This window comes from Cercospora beticola, chromosome 5 (genome assembly GCF_033473495.1).
Source record: "Cercospora beticola chromosome 5, complete sequence".
Taxonomy (NCBI): domain Eukaryota; kingdom Fungi; phylum Ascomycota; class Dothideomycetes; order Mycosphaerellales; family Mycosphaerellaceae; genus Cercospora; species Cercospora beticola.
The window spans coordinates 3,025,295-3,044,663 of record NC_088939.1 but is presented as its reverse complement, the minus strand read 5'-3'; the positions used below and the strand labels follow the sequence as shown (position 1 = coordinate 3,044,663).

Sequence of the window (19,369 nt, the reverse complement as noted above, 5' to 3'; positions counted from 1 at the left end):
AACTGCTGTGTTGCGAATGAATGTTGTGGTTGGAAATATGGTCGTGGAGCGGTATCCGCGAAGATCGAGGGCGCGCATGAGGCTCGGTGAGCTGTTGGGCCAGCGATCGAGCGCATCGAGGAGATCGTAGCCGCGAGTCCCGTTTCGACGGTCACGTGAACGGGATGATTTCAAACCACCTCTTTCAGCGCTGAACGGGGCTTTGAGGACGCGGTATGGCGAATTGTTGTGCAGGCACAAAGAGCAGCAGCAACGACGCCCAGCGAGGCAGCGGAAGGGGGTGGCTCGAGGCCGGCGGTTGACGTGGGTGTTACGATAGAAGCGCGCCGGAGCTGCGAGTCGAGGTGTTTGAGGAGCGTGGAAGGGGGCCGTGCTCGGCTGCCGCACCTGCACTTGCGCGTTCGCGCGCCCAGTCGCTCACTAATAATCTGCCGAGCTTTTCCTTTCCTCCATAAAGAAGACTCTGACCTCATTGCCTCAACTCCCTCCGCTGACGTATTTCGCATCAACACCGCGCATTGTCGAACATCGCGTGCAAGTCACGTTGTACTACCAAAAGAGGGCGTTTGCGCTGGACGACACCACCGCGAGCACTTTTTGGAACCCGCACCCAGGCCGTTTGGAGCATTACGCGGCCGCTGTCATCGAGACTTGCTCGGTCTCTCGTCGCGTCTCCTTGAAACCGCTGCAAAACCTACGTCACCAGCGCCCCAGGACCGAAGTCATCGCCAGGACCAGCTGTCCATCAGAGGAAGGCCAACTGCGCACTCGAGGTGAGTCCTACACCGCGTGCAATGGGATTGGGGAGGCCGCGACGGCTTCGCAGAGGTGTTGCGTCGCCACGCGCAGGAGTTTTGCCACCGCGCAGGAATTGCTGGCCAAGTCGACGCGGCCCAAATGGGACAAGTCGCAGCCACGCCATTTCCTCCCCTTCCATGCGCACTGCACACTCCGGCGTGCACACGTTTGCTGACCAGGTCCAGTGCTCCGGCGTCGTAGTTGCACACGGCAAAGTGGAAAGAGAGTGCAAAGAAGAGAGGTGGAAGAAGTAAGGCAGTAGGTTCGAGGATCGTCGTCACCTGGCAGCGCCCAGCACGATACAGGCCACCCGACGTCATCATGGCCGCAGTCGCTACTCGATCATCAACAACGACTGCCAATTCACCACACCTGAGCACGAAGAGCCAGACTGCATCGCCGCGTTCTAATCGCAATTCGTTGCAGGCGCCAGGTACGTGATCCCCCAAACACTGCAAAATTCTCTGCGCTGGCATCGCCGCCGAGTTGCGCGACCGCTCACCGTCAATTCACCTGCGAGCCTCGATTGCATCATAGGCTTTATCAGCACGAGGCAGATTCCATTGGCGCGCAAGTTCACGACAACTGACTGCTGTATAGACATCTTGAAGAAAGAGCCATCCGAGAAGTCGGGTACGTCGCCGCCATTGCCGCATCACCGCGACCACAGAGCACTTGCCACATCATCGTCGGTCGCCACTAACATTCGCACAGAGACATCGGTCCCTACGATCAAGCAGCCTGAAGCAGAGCCCGAAAACAAAGACTCTGCTGCTACTGGTGCCAATGCGCCGCTCGCCCCACCGCCCAAACCCACCCAGAACGGCGACGGCGATTATTTTGGTGTGTCGAGCAACGGATCCCATCTGACCAAGGAGCCCAATCCATTCGAGAGCGCATTTGGCAACCCCGCAGAGACACCAGGCAAGACGCAACTTCCAGGCGTGACCAGTCTCACATCGCCAGCGTCGCTCATTCCTGGCAACACGCCCGGCTGGCCCGGTTCCCTTCGCTCAGGCCCTCTCAGTCCGGCTATGCTCACCGGACCGACCAGCTCCAACGACTACTTCAACAGCGACCATCACTTCGCTGGTAGTTTCCCGACTCCGAACGAATCTTCGCTTCGAACTGGTTTGACGCCCGGCGGTGGCGGGTCTATGTTCCCACAGCCATCGCCAAATTCACAGGCCCTTTTCAGCAGCTTACAGAGTGGAGGTGCCACGCCTGGCACTCTTGATTTCCACCGAACCGCGATGACTGCCCGTGCTCAGACCTCTCAGAATACCTACGGCCTCGGTCAACCCGCGACATCGCAAGCGCAACAGAACCCGAACATTCAGCCAGATCTTGACAGCAAGCCCTACAACCCGAACGGTCAGAGCGCAGCGCAAGATAACCAAGATCCGTTTGGATCTCACCAAAGCAACGAGGCCGCGAACGGTCTATTCATGTTGGCGCAGGCTGGCGGTCAGCAGCAGCAACAACGAAACGCGACCAGCTACCCGATGTCACAGCAACAGGGCTACCAACAAGGCATGCAAGACCAGCGAGGCAACAAGGGCAGCATTGGTAGCAACATGTCCGGTAGCACCGAGCATGCTGACCAATACTCGGAAGAAGACAACAAGGCCAACGTGCGCAACGCTCGTGGCAAGAAGGGTGCCGCTGGTAAGGGTGCGGCCAATGGCAAGAGAAAGAATGACGAGGGTTCATCGAAGCAAGGTGCCAACAAGAAGGCGCGTGCTAGCACACAGTCGGAAGAGCCCGAAGACATGGACGACATGAGCCCCGAAGCCGAGGAGATGGGCAAGGATGGCAAGAAGATGACAGATGAGGAGAAGCGTAAGAACTTCTTGGAGCGCAATCGGTAGGACGCACTTTGGCTTGTTTCTTCGATACCAGATTGCTAACACAATGACAGTGTCGCCGCCCTCAAATGCCGACAGCGGAAGAAGCAATGGCTGGCTAACCTCCAGCAAAAAGTCGAGATCTTCAGCACTGAAAACGATGCACTGGCTGCTACCGTTACTCAGCTACGCGAGGAAATTGTTGGGCTCAAGACTCTCCTGCTGGCGCACAAAGACTGCCCAGTGTCGCAAGCACAAGGCATCTCTGGCATGGCCATGCAACAAATCGCCGGCGATACTCAACATTATGCCAATCCATATGGCATGGCCATGGGCCAAGGCGGCCCCGGAATGCCGCAACAAGGTCAGATGGCGCAAGCGCAGATGCAGAGGAGGTAAGCAAAGTGTCACCACACTTTCTTGCCTCCGAACATCGCATCTAACCGTTGCGTAGCTAGGAGCCCGCTTACATGTCTGATCGCTCCGTCGATCGATCTTTCGAAGGCATAGCTCACAGCATCGAGTCGCCTTCGAAATACCTCAACATGTCGCCGCCGACGCCGCGCCCCATTGACGACGTGCCGGTGTACGGACGGCAGATCGTGTTGATTTAAGTAAACGCCAGTGGTGTACTTTTGATTCAACTGTAGATGATTTTCAGGGAATTCTCTTCATGGTTGGCCGCGTTGGGAAACAAGGCGAATGTGGCAGCTGCACAGACAGATGGCGAAGATGGCGTTACTTGCTGCAAAGGAAACGGAAATGCTGGCATGGGCGGTAAAAAGGACTCCTTTTCTGCTTCCATGCGTGGCAGCGACCTTTTGGCTCGAGTTCATAGACTGACTTGAGCGCGACATGCTACGAATAGTGAGGCAAAGTAATGAAATAAATTCAATGCATCACGTTTCACTCTATTGATGCATCGTCGTATTTGCGTAGGTAGTTGCAAGTCCCTTTCACATGCCACTCCGCACTTGGAACTTCGACTTTGGCTCACCCCGCCAAACATCGCGTGCCGCTGAACAACATGCGCGTCGACTCGTCACAATAACGCCCACAACGAATATGCGACCGCCTCCCAATGTCGCGAAGTCAACAAGAACGCGTCGAAAACGCGCTTCAATCTCTTCTTGAACGAACCATCCCCCCGCAACAACCAGGCGAGGATGAAGATAGCGCAGACCAGCGCTGGGAAGATGCAAACCAGATCGCAACGAACCTGATTGACGAGGGCGAGCACGAACCCTTGCCAATTGACGATGTCAATCAAGCGGCAGACCTGATCAAGAGGAAGCTTGTGCGCGACGGAGATGCTGCGCAGGCGACCACTTTCAGCAACCTGTACTCCAGGCTGTTGAGCCAGCCGGTATTGAACAACAAATGGGCTATACTTTACTTTTTGCTGCGGGTTGGAGAGGACGAAAGGCTCAAGGCTGGTAGGAATGGCAGCCATGCGCAAGAGAGGGCAGGATCACAACCACGGCAGTACGAGGTTCAGGCAGAAGAGGACGACGAGGAGGAGCCGGACACGGAACAGGATGAGCAACATGCAGAGCGTCGCGAGATCTTCAACGATGCATTTGCGAGGAATGGGCTGCCCAGACAGCCGCATACCCAAAATCCTGGACAACAGGAAGCGGAGACTACAGTGCGCGATCGAGAGCGACCTATGCCTCCGAGACCAAGGACTCAGGAACGGGCAAACGGGACACCGCAACCTCAATCTCCGGTGAAGAATACGTCGGGCGCGCTTCACCCCCCAGAGGCAGCGCTCTTGCGCGATCTGCCATTCACACTACAAGGCCTCTCCTCCACACATTTGCCATTTGCGGACAAGAAGAGCATTAGATTACCTACGACATTGCCAGTGCCAATCATCTCTCTGCTACATCAACTTGCCGAGCCGTCGCTACTGTACAGATCGCTCTCCGACTTTGTTGACTCGAACGATGGCGGCTTAGTTGGTCAGAGTCTGCGGAGTGCAATAGGGCAGGAACTGCGATCGTATTTGAGTCTGGTCGCTACCCTTGAGGGTCAAATCCGACGGGCGCTGGCTGAGCTCGATGAGCAGAAACCTGACGGAGGCTTTGGGAAAGCAGGAGTCACTCTCAAACGATGCGTGGTCTGGACCAGAGAGGCCACGCTAGGCCTGCGGCTTATGAGCATGATCGTGGAGTCAGCCAAAGGCAAGAAAGGTGGCGAGCTGATCAGTTTGATACACGGGTTTTCATCACAACATGGCGATCCATTTGTGCACAATTTTGCAGAGAAGCTGCTCACACAAGTTACCAGACCTTTCTACCACATGCTCAGAGCGTGGATCTACGATGGCGAGCTCGAGGATCCTTACAGGGAGTTCTTCGTGGTAGAAAATCCGGATGAAGAGGGTGGTGCGACCAGTGTCTGGGAGCAAAAGTACAGCCTGCAGGAGGCCATGATCCCTACCATCATGAGTTCGGACTTTGCGAACCGCGTCTACCTTATCGGAAAGAGTCTGAACTTCATTCGCTACGCTTGTGGCGACAGTGCTTGGGTGGAATCATACAGCAAGTCAGCTTCAAAAGAGTTGAAGTATGGCGACACGGCGGACTTATTCGCTAGCATTGACGAAGCATACAAAGCTGTTATGGCCCGACTCATGGACTTGCTGGAGACGAAATTTGCTTTATCGACGCACCTGAAAGCTATGAAGAAATATCTGTTACTGGGCCAGGGCGATTTTATCGCTCTGCTCATGGAATCTCTATCGCAAAATCTCGATCGACCGGCTAACAGCCAGTATCGCCATACACTCACAGCTCAGCTGGAGCATGCTATTCGTAATTCCAACGCTCAGCACGATAACGCAGACGTCCTACGCCGCCTTGATGCTCGTATGTTGGAGCTCAGTCATGGCGAGATCGGTTGGGATGTCTTTACATTAGAGTATCGAGTGGATTCGCCTTTGGACGTCATCGTCACTCCCTGGGCAGGCCGCCAGTATCTCAAAGTCTTCAATTTCTTATGGAGAGTGAAACGTGTGGAGTTCGCGCTTTCCACGACATGGAGAAGGCTCCAGACTGGTGCCCGTGGCGTGCTAGCCTCAGTGGGAGACAAGCTTGCTTCAGACTGGAAATCGGCGAGAGGTCGACTCGCGGAGATGATCCACTTCGTGGACCAGCTTCAATACTACGTCCTCTTCGAAGTCATCGAGAAAGGCTGGGCTGACTTACAACGGAACATGACGAAGCCTGATGCTACACTCGACACGCTCATCAATGCTCATACAGAGTATCTTCGCAACATCACGAGAAAAGGACTTCTCGGCGCTTCTGGCATGGTCGGCCTAGACTTCACCACACAGCTCCACGAGTTGTTCAAGTTAATGCTGGCCTATCGCGACGCTCTCGATAGTCTCTACAGCTATAGCGTAGCAGAATTCACCCGTCGACAAGACATGGCCGCAAAAATCGAGACACGTAGTCGCGCTGGTCGCTGGGGCATCACAGAAGCGGACGAAGGGTCAGAACCTTCGCCACTCTTCCCGACCGCAAGCAAAACGACAAGGGAGCGTTTGCGAGAACGAGAGACGGACTCTCCGATACCTCCTTTGTTACCTCTTCAAGGCGGCATCGATGGCGAACGGAATATGTTGGATTCGATTCGGCAGCGGTTGAAGGGTTTGGAAGGAGATTTCAAGGCGAAGGTCAATGTGCTGTTGGGAGATTTGGCGTATCAGCCGGACAGCGATATGAGGTTTCTGGCGATTGCGATGAACTTCAATGAGGTTTATGCGCCGGTCAAGCGTTCGAGAAGGAAGGCGGGAGACAAGGATAAGGGGTAAGTTTCAACTCTCTTTCGACAGTTCTCTTCAATTGAGATATTCCCCATGCAGCACTTGAGGCGGTATGCATTAAGCTTCGTGGCGGTCGTAGCAAGCAGATTTCCCCATGCTTCGTGAGGCTTGCAGTCACCAGTTTCGAGTGACGTTCTGCTTGAATGTGCAAAACCATGGGCAGACTTAGACCACAACTTCCCGTCTGGCGATCAGGCACAAAGCAAGTGATATGTACATGGTATTGTATTGCTTCTATGTATTACACACCTAGTCCATCACCACCTCACTGATCAAAGTTCTTCAGCTCAGGCATGAATCCCAAGCCACCGCCTTTACGTTGACTAGAAACATCCACCTGTCCATGATCCTGCACACCTCCTGCACTACGATCCTTAACATGCTTCCGCAACATAGACAAGATCTCGCTATTCTTCCACCTCGCCGGTACAGGTCGATAAGCCGCCTTGAAAGTACCAATTGTCGCCGCCCACTCCCCAGTACCAGGCTCCCGAACTCTTGTGCCATCGGAAGAAGCAGACTTAGTCGTCGTAGCACCAACATCCACAACATCTTTGCCCTGCATCTCCGGCGCAGCCATATCCGGCCCCGCACCCTCTGCATACGCCATAGAAGTCGGTGTCGGCTCTTGCGTAGTCCAGTAATAAATATCCCAATCATTCTCATCGAGGAAAAGATCGTATTGCTGCAATTGCTTCATCGTCATCGTTCCGAGGTTGGCATCGGCGAAGGTGGAAAGAAGGAGATCGGACTCTAATGTCCCTCTTTTCCGGCTTTGATCTGTGACACGTTCACCATCAGCGGTCAGCAATGGTGACTCTTTTACGTGAGTGCTGGCTTACAGACGAGACGAGCGCGCATTGTGTTGACGTCTTCACCGGTGCGACGAAGAGGTTCCACTTTGAACGTGCCGCCTTCGATTTCACCTACATCGAGGCCTGCGTTGGGGCCGGATTCTGGCGCAGGCTTTTGGGTGCCGCCTGTCATGCGCTCTGTGTTCTCGGGCTTGGAGTCCTTTGGTACGAAGTTGGCGTCTACGCTGGTGATGAGCTCCGGTGGAGCGGCGTCTTCGCCCACGTTGGGCATCTCGTTGGCGATTGTTGAGTTGGTGTTGGTCATGTGAGGGTTGAGCGGCTTCGATTTCATGATTCGGCGGTATTCGTCTGCTGTGTCGTTGCCGCGTTCATTGAGAGGGACTGCGAATCTTGCCGTCGTGGTGGAGAATGGTCGCGCGGTCGAGCGCACTGCCAGGCAGCTGGCGCGCATGATAGATCGTGCGGAAGACATTGTGTGAGGGGTGTTTCACAATGTTGGTCCTGAGGAGAGAAGAGAGAGTGCTGGTGGACAGAATGTGATATGTTCAATGGCAAAGAAACGCATGGTTGACATCAGCAATGAGAGCTCGAATCGGACGGGAGCATCCGCCAATCACACTGCAGGCAATCGCTCTCTTATTTCCGGGACATGCCCAGGCTTTTGCTATGATGATCCGCCAAACGCATCTGGCAGAAACGTTCAGCCCATACACAAACATGAGGCGTGGAGGGTATGAGAGGAATGAGGAAGAAGATAGATATGTGCTATTGAACCCCCCAATAAGAGTTGGCGTTCATGGATGATTCCGCTTATCTAAAGACCTCAAGCTGTAAGTGAGAGCGGATAGAATTGGGCAGGATGAGATGCCATTCCGAATCTTGATATCTTCAGCTATAGAGCACCTCAAGTCACTTCAATCAGGATAAATCATTACGACTCTCAGCCATCACAGCCTTGGGTCGGATGACGATACCATACTCGACCACAGCACTTCCGTCCTGAAGAGCAAGATACTGCTCAGCCGTGCAGCTCTCCGGCACGGCGTAAATATTGCACTCAAACGCCGGCGGTTCTGGTAAAGTCTCTCTGATATGCCAGGAGTCTCTCGGACCTGTGGTAGAGTATTGATCGTCCGTTTGCCGCTTTCCCCTCGCTACATCGAATCCAAGTATACTTCTCTTGAAAATCTCGAATGCAGTCCTTGGCTGCGAAAATGCGACATCGTGGCCCGCTTGGAAGACCCGACTGAAAGAGAGGCCTCCATGTTGTCGGACCACGCCGCCAGCTTGGCCGCAGTCACCGATCTTGATGTCGGCATAGCCTGCCGATCGAAACGCAGTGGAGCTAGACCAGTTCGCAGCAAGAGACAACTTCTCACCACCATCCCACGGGCAGCGGTAATCACGATCACCATAGACCATGGATACTTTGACGCCTTGAGAGAGGAGATATTCAATATTCTTGAGCCCTTCGACCCGGAAAGCATCGGCAGTAGGAAGGAATGCGCTCGAAACGGCGAACGATCTTCGAGTGAAATTCAGTGGTACTCCTAGATCCTTTTGCACCCAGCCTTGATTGAAGAAGCCGGCGGAGTAATACGGAGGCGAAGGATCGGGATCGAAATGGGAGAGATCGAATGCTGAGCGGTTGGTATACGCGGCGAATGGACCGAGGATGATGTTCACGGCGCAGTAGTAGCTCGCTGCTTTACAAATTTGATTGACAGCATCGTTGTTGCCATACATTGCAGAGTCGAAGGTGTTCCCAGCTTCGCGACACGCGAGAATTTGGTCTCGGCAGCCGCCTTCAGTGTTCCAGGCGTCCTTTGCTGCCGCATAAGCTTCATCCGGAAGTACCTGTAGGTCGTATGTGTTGTTGTATGCCATGTCAGGATACCACTCAGCCTGATAAAGCATGTCGGTACACCCATTTGTCCAGCCTATGGTGTTGATTGGCAAGACTTGAGCTTGCAGTTCACCTGCTTGTATCTTGACATTCTGCTCTTGAAAATAGGCTGCACTGTAAGGAACATAGTAGCCGGCGTAGGAATTGCCCAAGATGGAGATCCGTTTGTCTGCAGTCTTGTAGCCAGGGAATGAGGAGAACCACGCCTGACCAAATTCCCAAAGCGTTCGCGCAGCATTTGCTGTAGTGTTCACGGTTCGTAGAGTGGATTGGCTTGAAAAGGTTCCGAGAAGATTTGTGGGATCTTCGATGCCTTGTGTCCCATTGCCAGTCTCTGTAGGTGTGATATCAAAAGTATCGCCATCTTCAGCTCCAGTGAAGAGCAAGTTCCTCGTGCCATTGATCAAAGAGTCGTATGAAAAGCCTGTGCCGACTGGCTGGTCAATGTAAAGCATATTGACGAACTCGTTCCACGCCCATGGGTTGCTCTCTGTACTGTTCGCGTCCGGTAGTACAATACATGGGCCTCCAGATTGTGTCGCGGCCGTCATTGAAGAGATACCTGGCCCACCGGCAAGATATATCGCAGTCTGCGCATGGCTCGGATCGTTGCGTGCTTCGAAGTACCAGAAGAATATCGATGCGTTGTACGCCGTGGCCTCGCCTTCGTCGTCGTTGAGTAGCGTGCTTGGAAGATGTACATAGCCCGCGTAGGCCTTGGATCGAGTTTCACATATGGTCGTCTGGCTGTGTCAGTGCCCATCTTGAGGGCGCGATCAATGAGCATACCTTCTTGAATGAAATCGACACTCCAGGCTTGCCTTCGATCTGTGTCGTAGTAATGCCTTCTGGTTGAGAAGGATATGCGGCAAATACACAGGAAGCAAGAGCGCTAATGAATGTACAGAGTGATGCGAGGCCCATAATGAATGTAATGAGATGGTGCTGCTAGATAGGGAAGGGAAAGGCAGAGGGTTTTTATCGTCGAATACTTGCCGTGTCGCTATTGTCGGCAACGTCCAATGTGTCACGGAATGGCAATTGGGTCTTCTGGGCGTCTATAGCAGATTTCTTGAGAGTCTCAAGCGAAATATCCTCCTCGGTGGTGACAAAGACACGGCGTGGACCGAAACCATGTGCTGTAACTGTGTCCCAAGTCTCTTTGCGCAATTGGCGATGTAGAACACGGTGTCACTGTTTTTTCCATCATACCTTCACGAGGCGCTCGACCAGGATTGCAATCGCGGCATGATTGTCGCTCAGAACGGTGTTCAATAGAAGTTTGAGCTTCACCCATGGCTGTTGTCGCCCTTGCTTCGCGACATCATCTCTCCATGTCTTCCAATATATCTTTGCTTTTGAAATTTCCGTCTAGATCATTGGACTCAGCTGGGTGACACGACCGAGCGCTGTGGTCGAACAAGTGGTGGCGCGGCGAGTTATCTTGATTGATGGGGGAGCGAGTGCCTCTTCATGGCGGCTGCGCGGTTGCTCTCTGTCAACGAACTTGCGATCCAGCGTCGACCACGCGGCAAAGGTGAGGGAGCTCTGTGGAGCAATGGTTGCAATGGAGGGCTCGATGGGCAAAGGTACCGTGATGGGCGAAGGTGTCTGGAACAGAAGCAGCGTCATTCCGGTTTGGAGGGGCAGCCTGAAACACGACAGCTGAGATGCAACGCGCTGAGTACGCAACTTTCGTATTCTCGTTCTAAACAAAGACACTCTTTTTCCCTGGCCCTTCAGCTTCTCCTTTCAACTCCCAAACACACATTCGGAATCTCTACACATGGATGCCATCAAGGATACCGTCAACAAGCTGGCCTCTTCCCTTCATATTGGCGGTGGCCAGCAACAGCCCGCCTCTCAGCCACCTACCGAGCAGGAGTTTAAAGAGTTGAAGGAAAAGTACGAGAAGGCCGGTCAGGGGCAAGTCTTCTCTTTCTGGGAGGAGCTGAACACGCAAGAGCAAGGCGAACTATACCAGCAAGCAAAGAGCATCGATCCAGAAAACATCAACAACATCACCAAGAAGACGCTGCACCCAGCAAAGACGGAAGGGGAAGACAAGAAGCCTGAGCTGGAACCTCTGCCAGAGTCTGCCACTACATCTACGATCGACAGTGACGAGAATGACCTGAAAAAGTGGTATGACTCGGGCCTGAAGCTCATCTCAGAGGGAAAGGTCGGTGTAGTGCTCATGGCTGGCGGGCAAGGCACACGTTTGGGCAGCTCAGCACCAAAGGGCTGCTATGACATTGAGCTTCCAAGTCATAAGTCTCTCTTCCAACTACAAGCGGAGCGTATTTGGAAGCTCCAGCATTTGGCTAGTAAAATTCACAACAAGGAAGAAGTGACGATCCCGTGGTACATCATGACCTCTGGCCCAACGAGGAAGCCGACACAGGAGTTTTTCGAGGAGAAGAAGTACTTTGGGCTCAATCGCAACAACGTGCTCTTCTTCGAGCAAGGTATCCTGCCGTGCATTACTATGGAGGGACAGATTCTGTTGGAGAGCAAGAGCAAGATTGCTGTAGCGCCAGATGGGAATGGAGGACTGTACAATGGCTTGATCAACGCTGGAATCGTTCATGATATGGAAAAGCGTGGCGTCAAGCACATTCACGCTTACTGCGTCGACAACTGCCTGGTTCGCGTTGCTGATCCGACTTTCATTGGCTTCAGCGCTGAGAAGAATGTTTCCATCGCGACCAAGGTTGTGAGAAAGCGCAACGCCAAGGAGAGCGTCGGCCTGATCTTGCAAAAGAACGGCAAGCCAGATGTCGTGGAGTATTCTGAGGTAAGAACTTAGCCCCCCGATGTGTTGCAAATCATCGTTTGGATGAGCTCATGAGCTGACAAACACCAGATTGATGCAGAGACCGCCGAGGCCAAAGACCCGAAGGACAACAATCTGCTCAAGTTCCGTGCCGCAAATATCGTCAACCACTACTACAGCTTCGAGTTCCTCGATTCGATACCGCAATGGGCTCACAAACTACCTCATCACATTGCAAAGAAGAAGATCCCAACTGTCGACGAGAAGGGCAATCCAGTCAAGCCCGAGAAGCCGAATGGTATCAAGATGGAGCAGTTTGTGTTCGATTGCTTCCCATTCCTGGAAATGGACAAGTTCGCCAGCATGGAAGTAAAGCGCGAGGACGAGTTCTCTCCCCTCAAGAACGCGAAGGGTACTGGCGAGGATGATCCAGAGACCTCCCGCAAGGATATTCTCCTACAAGGCAAGCGCTTCTTGGAGGAAGCTGGCGCGGTCGTTGTTAGTGAGAAGCAGGACGAGGGCGTGGAGGTGTCGCCTCTCATCAGCTATTCTGGCGAGGGACTGGAGTACCTCAAGGGTAGAGAGATCAAGGCGCCGGCCGTCATCGAGAAAGAGGCGTAGATGTCGACAGAACTACTGCAGCAGATATCGCTAGCTTCAAGAAACGCGGTTTTGAAAAGATGCACGACAGATGTGAAATAGATTTACGAATGTATGATGAAACGCGACTCTGTTCGCCGAACAGCTTGAAGCCTTGCTTGTCGACCATGCCTTCTGACTTCTGGATGACATGCCATCCTAGATTTCTCCCCACGCTGATGACCTCGATTGCAACCTTCGGTAAACACACTCTCACAAGTGGCTCGTGCTCAGGTACCACAACGTCGCATTCAGCTAGGTGCGCCGACTAGCTTTCAGACCCTGGAGAGGAAAGCAAGCTAACTAATCAACCAGTGAAGGATCGAGGAATTGGGTTCGGCAACAAATGCCTGCTCACTTCAGGTGGGGTGGAGGTGGAAGGCAAACTGTTTTGCGGCTTTGGTCCCCAACGCCATTTCCCTCGACACCTTTCACAACACGTCGTTTCATTTGCTTTCTTCGACCTACCTTTCGTGGTGTGTGGAGAGGAGGATAGTGGAAGCAGCAGCAGCAGCGATTTCGAGTCAGGTGTGTGTGCGAAACCCACGCTCGGTGGGACCGAAAGGCCGTGGATCGGCTTATCGTGCAAACACTGCGACCCGGATAGTCGCGACGCTCCCCTCGAAACAACCAGCGCGCAGCCGAGCGCGCGCATTGTCGCAATGAGTTCAACAGCACATGCTAACAGGTGAGGCAGCAGGATCTTGGTATCACGAGGTACGTTCCCGTCGACGGATCAGCACGAGCGCAGCGCAATCGAACCGCGATCCAGCCTTTTCCCTTCCCGTGAAAAGTTTTCGAAGCAGCCACTGTACCACCGAGAAGCTTTCTGCACGCGCGCTCACGACAAAACCTCCGCAGAAGAACATAGAGTCTGACTCGTACATTGTCATAGTTGAAAATTGGCAGTGAGGATGTCGTCTCTTTCGCGCCGAGCATGCTACAAGTGCGGCAACGTTGGACACTATGCCGAGGTTTGCTCCAGCAGTGAGCGCCTGTGCTACAACTGCAAGCAGCCAGGTAAGGATAACATGTTGAAGAACGGGTGTCAGCATTCATGTTGACCGCCTGCGATAGGCCATGAGAGCAACAACTGCCCGCACCCAAGGACAACTGAGAGTAAGTTTCCACATAACAATCACGCGAATGCACATACTCACAATGGATCCAGCGAAGCAGTGCTACCACTGTCAAGGACTCGGCCACGTCCAAGCCGACTGCCCAACTCTGCGGTTGAGCGGAGGCGCTCGTGGTGCCGGCAACTGCTACTCGTGCGGTCAGGCTGGCCATCTCGCAGTACGTAGCTCTCCCCATGTCCGCCGCTATGTTTACTAACATCAACAGCGTAACTGCCCGACTCCCAACGCTGCTCCCGCTGCTCCACCTGCCGGTCGTGGTGCTGGTGGACCAGCTCGTGGCGGATATGGTGGCGGTTTCCGAGGTGGTTTTGCCGGTGCCAACCGTGCTGCGACTTGCTACAAGTGCGGTGGTCCAAACCACTTTGCTCGTGACTGCCAGGCCCACGCCATGAAGTGCTATGCTTGCGGCAAGCTTGGCCACATTTCCCGTGACTGCACTGCGCCAAATGGCGGTCCATTGAACAGCGCTGGCAAGACTTGCTACCGCTGCGGCGAGGCTGGCCACATCAGCCGCGACTGTCCATCTGCTGAGCAAGTCAACGGTACTGCAGTAAATGGCGAGGTCGCTCCAGATGCTGCTGTGCAGCCTGAGCCAATCGCTGCTCCTGTCGCGCCCACCCAGGTCGTGGCTTAGGACTTCACTTCAAAAATACTGGTTGCGTTCCACCTGGCCAACGGTCAACGCGACCACCCACGAAAGCTTTTCTTCTGGCCAACACGATTCTCAGTCTCTTAGTGATTCAGCAAACCAGGAAATCACCTCTACTCTCAATCAAGCGTTCGAACGATCTCACGACCAACGACACCATTTCCAAAAGTAGTTTCCTTTACGACCATTCACGACCCAGCATATACCTTATACCCAGAAGCCGAGCAGATTTCCAAGATCAGGAATCAGCGGAGCAATCGACGCGAATGATGGCAAGACGCCGGTGATGAAAGCCTTCGTCGATGTTGCGGGAAGACGGGGGCACGGTAGTCGCATTTTGTGGGAGGTAGGCAAGCATTGAGATGGGGGCCGGCAGCGGGCGGAGCGAGCGAAGTCTGGTGGAATGTGGTTGTTGACGTGTGAGAGAGCTCGATACATGGACAAATCAGTCGATCACATCCTCCCAGGTCCTGCATGTCCGCGTTGTATATTGTCCCATTCGTTCTCCTGATTGACTCACAGGGCAAAGCAACCGAAGCGCAGTGATTGTGAGGTTGACCTCTTGCAGTGAGGCTGCGTGCTTCTCTTGTGGCGGCTTGTCGGCTTTGCGGTATGCGACTTCCTCGGACGGTTCCCACACAGACAGAGCAGGCACGACTTCATCCCGGACGCGCACCTTCCACAACCACTGCGGCCACCGCGACAATGGCAGCCTGGCAGTATACCCTCTGGAAGCATTCCATCCTCAACCTCAACCTCGTCACCATATCTCTCCCGTTCTCTCATACAGCTCACTACCGCCCAGTTCAGCACATACATTCTTGCAGTGTTAACATCAAGATCTCGCTATCCGCTCACTTTCGCTTGATCGCCGCACGTCAAACATGCCTGCTTCCGTAGCTGCAGACGAGGTTGAGGAGGAGAACCCCACGCACGAGATCTGCGGTGTCGAGCAGCTCCAGAATCATGGCATCAACAAAGCCGACATCGACAAATTGAAGGCCAATGGCTTCCCCACAGTTGGTGTAGGTCTTTGGAATTCGAACATGAATTGCCTGAGCTGATGGGGCACAGCTCGTCCAAGCAGCCATGTCGAAGCAGCTCAAGCAGATCAAGGGGTTCTCCGAGATCAAGGTCGAAAAGATCAAAGAAGCTTGCCGCAAGCTTGATGTGAGTCCGTTCGACACTGGCGATATGCTCTCTCGTTGACGTGATCTCAGGATACCACGACCGGCTGGATCACTTCTGCTGAGCTCGGCCAAAAACGCCGTGCTGTATTCAAGATCAAGACCGGCAGCGACGCCCTTGACAAGATCCTCGGTGGCGGTTTTGAGTCCGGCAGCGTCAGTGAAGTGTTCAGCGAGTTTCGCTGCGGCAAGACTCAACTCTCGCACACCATGTGTGTCATAGCACAACGTCCCAGAAGCCTTAGAGGGGCCGATGGGAAAGTTGCTGTCATTGATACCGAGGGGACTTTTCGTCCTGAGAGAATTTCGCAGATCGCCGAGCGCTTCAACAGTGAGTTTGCCTTACACTCGTATCTTGCTGTTCCCTCTTTCGCGTTGTGGCAAGCTGACTTCACTACAGTGGACCCGGAAATGTGCAACGAGAACATCAGATACAAGCGCAGTGCCAACAGCGAGCAACAGCACGAAGACCTTCTATCCTTAGCAGAGGAATTCGCCACAGGAGAGTACCGCCTGCTCATCGTCGACTCCATCCTCAACCTCTTCCGCAGCGACTACTCCGGTCGCGGTGAGCTCAGTGAGCGACAACAGAAGCTGGGTCAACACCTACGCAAGCTCACCGAGTACGCCGAAGAGTTCAACGTCGCTGTCTTCATGACCAATCAAGTCCAATCCGATCCTGGAGCGAGCGCACTCTTCGCCAGTGCCGATGGCCGCAAGCCCGTTGGCGGGCATGTCCTTGCTCACGCATCGTCCACTCGGCTCCTGCTTCGCAAGGGTCGTGGCGAGGAACGTGTCGCGAAGATCCTGGACTCTCCAGGTAAGGCCAGCCAGAGATTTACCAGCTTGAAGACCCTCTTCTTGTGTTCTCGTTTCGAGTCTCGAATCTCGTTTTGCTGACAATGATCTGGAACAAAAACAGATTGCCCAGAAGGCGAAGCGACTTACACAATCACCACTGGCGGCATCCGGGATGTTGGTGACTCCTGATTTACCAAGATTTTCAGCCGTCGATTTTCGAGATCATCGCCCACGATGTTTGATGACGCATTTCTTTTTCCGTCTGTGTTACGCGCACCTGCTGAGATATACCCCATGGGCGGTGTTTCGGATTTCTTGAATCTGTTTTTGTGAGACCTGCTAGCGAGCGAAGGTCCATGCAAATTGCGGCGATCATGTTCGAGAAATTTGTCCGGATGAAGTGGAAGGGACAGAGCAAATCTTAGCGACTCTGCTCTCAAGATAATGAAGATTTCGAAGCGAAACTCGATCAACTGTCGTGCACCTTTTCAAGACTACAATGACCTGAATGGCCGACCTTGCTGTCTCGTTTCGAGCTCGACGGGATATCATCGGACATCGCTTCGTGCCTTTGCATTGCTATTACCCGACGCTGTAATGCCAACTTGAACTGCAATCGTGCATTTGCTGTTCACATTGCTGACTGTATCACGAGTTGAACAATGTGCATGAGCGATACGAGCTGTCTCAACATTCACGTCTGAGACATATACGCGTGCAAATCTCGCGGTGTATACATTATCTCGCATCTGTACTATCTGCGACAGATTCATTGCGGCAAAGACAGGAGGAGTTCTGCCTAATTCCTCCACTCTCAACCGACACCGACCCGACCTTCCACTTCTGGCTCTTTTCCGGGCCGTGTGGATATAGTGATCGATCATGCCACTCCCCACAAAAATAAATAGAGGTTGAACAATTCTCCGATGTGGATTGATGAAGCTTTGTTGAGTTGACGCTTGCTTGTTGAATGTCGTATCGAGACTTCTCGTCTCCACGTGTGGTATCCAGAGTCGCAGTCTCTCGAGAGTATGTCCTATTTGGGCCAGCATCCGGAGTGGATCCATATCCATATGCATATCGTGTTCTGCCGCAGCCTAGACACCGTTCTCCTCTCGGTGTGAACTCCAGACGGGCCAGATCCTGTGCCTTTTCCCTGTGAGATTGCTTCCCATATGAAGCCCAATATCTGTCCATTCGCTTGCTTGCGAACATGGCCACTGGTGTCCCTTTCTTTCCCTTCTGGCAGCTTTCCGCGCGTGCCTAATAATATATCCTGCTCTTCCAAGCGAATCGTGATCTCGTAAAATCGTAATGGTCTGGTTGACCAGGACCAATCCTATTGCATCTTGTGTGGATCAGAAATGACAATCAAGTGACAAAGTCCTACAGTTTCGAAGCTCGAGATGTCCTCGTTGAATATTGGTAAAAGCGCCTACATGGCGCGGCTTGGAATTTGGCTCATCGCAAATGTCTCACCGAAGCATCGTCGACATGATGTGACGAGCTCGTAATATCCGTCGTCTTGAAGATCTGACGTTGGTGGTTTTGCGTCGGCGAGGTCGTCGTCAGCGAATTCCGTGTCAGTCGTTCCTGGCTGCCATTCCTCATTCCTCCCATCTCGACATCCTCCCAAGATCCATCATCACTATGATCGTGTGTAGCAGTCACGCCGACAGTATATCGTTTTCCACCGGTTGGGAATAGCGGATCTTCGTCCACGCTGGCTTTGTTCCTGTGTGACTTGCTGATGGAATCGTTGTGAGACGATGCGCTGAGGTACTTCATGTCGGATAGTGCGACGTCGTGATTTTCCGAAAGGTTGTTCTTGGATCGGAGGTTGGCGCTGGGAGTCGTGCGGTCCTTGGAGCCGAAGGAGTAGCTGAAAGCATCTTTGGTAGATGCCAAAATCTTGGCGAAGAGAGGCCGCAGGGCCGGAAGCGAAGCTGCTGTGATTCCGATGCAAAGCTCGATCATGTTCCAGACATTGAAAGAGTTGTGCCAGAATGGATCGGCCTCATCGAACCAACGGGATTGCTTGACAGCTTTGACAATTCCGGCTGCACAGGCAAAGTATCCAAGACTGAGAATGGCGATCAGGGAGATTTTGGTGCGTCTGTTCACTTGCAGCTTGATGATGACAGGAATTGGTAAGGCGGCCAGGAGGAAGTCGGTCACGACATTAATGCAGCTGTTCATCAGACCAATGGCAGAGAAGGTATCGTTGGAAAAGCAGCTCGCCGTTTGCCGAGCTGCGAAGTCCCAGGCTGCTTTGATCGGCCAGCATTGGAAGACGAGAGTGCCGGTGCAAGCTAGCATGAATGCTATGAGAAAGACTAGGAAACATGTCAGTTTCGTGATGAAAGCGGATGTCGAGATTGAGAGACATACCGATTGTAGCCCACAGAATTGCCTTCCAGTTCTTTCCAGGTGGCACAAGGCGCATCAAGAACAATGCGATGGATATTTTGACCAAGACCACACCCCACATCACGATGAGTGAGTGGACGTACATCCATTTTGCGAACAACGAGCTCTGTTCTGGTGATATGCTGCAAGTACTGTCAGTCATGGAGCACAATGTTCAGGATGGCCATATTGTACCATTCGATATGTCGACCGACTGCCTGCGCGTCATGTACTTCGCCAATGAAGCATGCGAAAGTCGCAATGGCAAGCAGTAAAGCAGATAGCATGACATAATCGTCGGCTCCAAAAGATTTGACCATGAGGATTCTGACGGCGAATCGTGTTCCACAGGTGATGAGTGCCAGAGTCATCATGGCTCCCGTGATACCCAGGATCTCGTGAGCATTGCTCTCTGCGCATCGAGCTGGATCCGGCGGCGGACCCGTCGCCTGACGTTGAAGAAGTCTGAGAGTCATGATTGTTGCTGGTATAGTTGCGTCCTAGGACTCCTTCGTGCACCACATTTGCGGTTTCGCGGACGCAGAGGTGACAGGCGGTCTGGGGATGG

The 19,369-nt window shown here is 53.3% G+C and overlaps 8 protein-coding genes across 8 annotated transcripts; 5 read left to right on the top strand and 3 right to left on the bottom strand.

The window, feature by feature from the left end:
• Positions 1-1,119: 1,119 nt before the first annotated feature.
• On the top strand, positions 1,120-3,103 carry RHO25_008472 (uncharacterized protein; the record flags this gene model as incomplete). Its single annotated transcript, XM_065603059.1, has 5 exons — positions 1,120-1,231; positions 1,399-1,431; positions 1,513-2,665; positions 2,720-3,040; positions 3,100-3,103. 5 exons carry the CDS (start codon positions 1,120-1,122, stop codon positions 3,101-3,103), a joined length of 1,623 nt encoding a protein of 540 aa, XP_065459131.1.
• A 623-nt stretch (positions 3,104-3,726) lies between these two features.
• On the top strand, positions 3,727-6,468 carry RHO25_008471 (uncharacterized protein; the record flags this gene model as incomplete). The annotated part of the gene is made up of 1 exon (XM_023600605.2): positions 3,727-6,468. The coding sequence occupies one exon, from the start codon at positions 3,727-3,729 to the stop codon at positions 6,466-6,468; it is 2,742 nt and encodes a 913-aa protein (XP_023448745.1).
• A 277-nt stretch (positions 6,469-6,745) lies between these two features.
• On the bottom strand, positions 6,746-7,767 carry RHO25_008470 (uncharacterized protein; the record flags this gene model as incomplete). Its single annotated transcript, XM_023600604.2, has 2 exons — positions 6,746-7,260; positions 7,323-7,767. 2 exons carry the CDS (start codon positions 7,765-7,767, stop codon positions 6,746-6,748), a joined length of 960 nt encoding a protein of 319 aa, XP_023449582.1.
• Positions 7,768-8,213: 446 nt separating this feature from the next.
• RHO25_008469 (uncharacterized protein) lies at positions 8,214-10,125 on the bottom strand (the record flags this gene model as incomplete). The annotated part of the gene is made up of 2 exons (XM_023600603.1): positions 8,214-9,944; positions 9,991-10,125. The coding sequence occupies 2 exons, from the start codon at positions 10,123-10,125 to the stop codon at positions 8,214-8,216; spliced, it is 1,866 nt and encodes a 621-aa protein (XP_023448747.1).
• An 862-nt stretch (positions 10,126-10,987) lies between these two features.
• Positions 10,988-12,598, top strand: RHO25_008468 (uncharacterized protein; the record flags this gene model as incomplete). Its single annotated transcript, XM_023600602.2, has 2 exons — positions 10,988-11,998; positions 12,068-12,598. 2 exons carry the CDS (start codon positions 10,988-10,990, stop codon positions 12,596-12,598), a joined length of 1,542 nt encoding a protein of 513 aa, XP_023448748.1.
• Positions 12,599-13,530: 932 nt separating this feature from the next.
• Positions 13,531-14,389, top strand: RHO25_008467 (uncharacterized protein; the record flags this gene model as incomplete). Its single annotated transcript, XM_023600600.2, has 4 exons — positions 13,531-13,636; positions 13,694-13,735; positions 13,788-13,912; positions 13,961-14,389. 4 exons carry the CDS (start codon positions 13,531-13,533, stop codon positions 14,387-14,389), a joined length of 702 nt encoding a protein of 233 aa, XP_023448750.1.
• An 899-nt stretch (positions 14,390-15,288) lies between these two features.
• On the top strand, positions 15,289-16,581 carry RHO25_008466 (uncharacterized protein; the record flags this gene model as incomplete). Its single annotated transcript, XM_023600599.2, has 5 exons — positions 15,289-15,429; positions 15,479-15,574; positions 15,625-15,922; positions 15,992-16,411; positions 16,514-16,581. 5 exons carry the CDS (start codon positions 15,289-15,291, stop codon positions 16,579-16,581), a joined length of 1,023 nt encoding a protein of 340 aa, XP_023449560.1.
• Positions 16,582-17,853: 1,272 nt separating this feature from the next.
• Positions 17,854-19,277, bottom strand: RHO25_008465 (uncharacterized protein; the record flags this gene model as incomplete). Its single annotated transcript, XM_023600598.2, has 3 exons — positions 17,854-18,728; positions 18,784-18,944; positions 18,997-19,277. The coding sequence occupies 3 exons, from the start codon at positions 19,275-19,277 to the stop codon at positions 17,854-17,856; spliced, it is 1,317 nt and encodes a 438-aa protein (XP_023448751.1).
• Between the last annotated feature and the right edge of the window lie 92 nt (positions 19,278-19,369).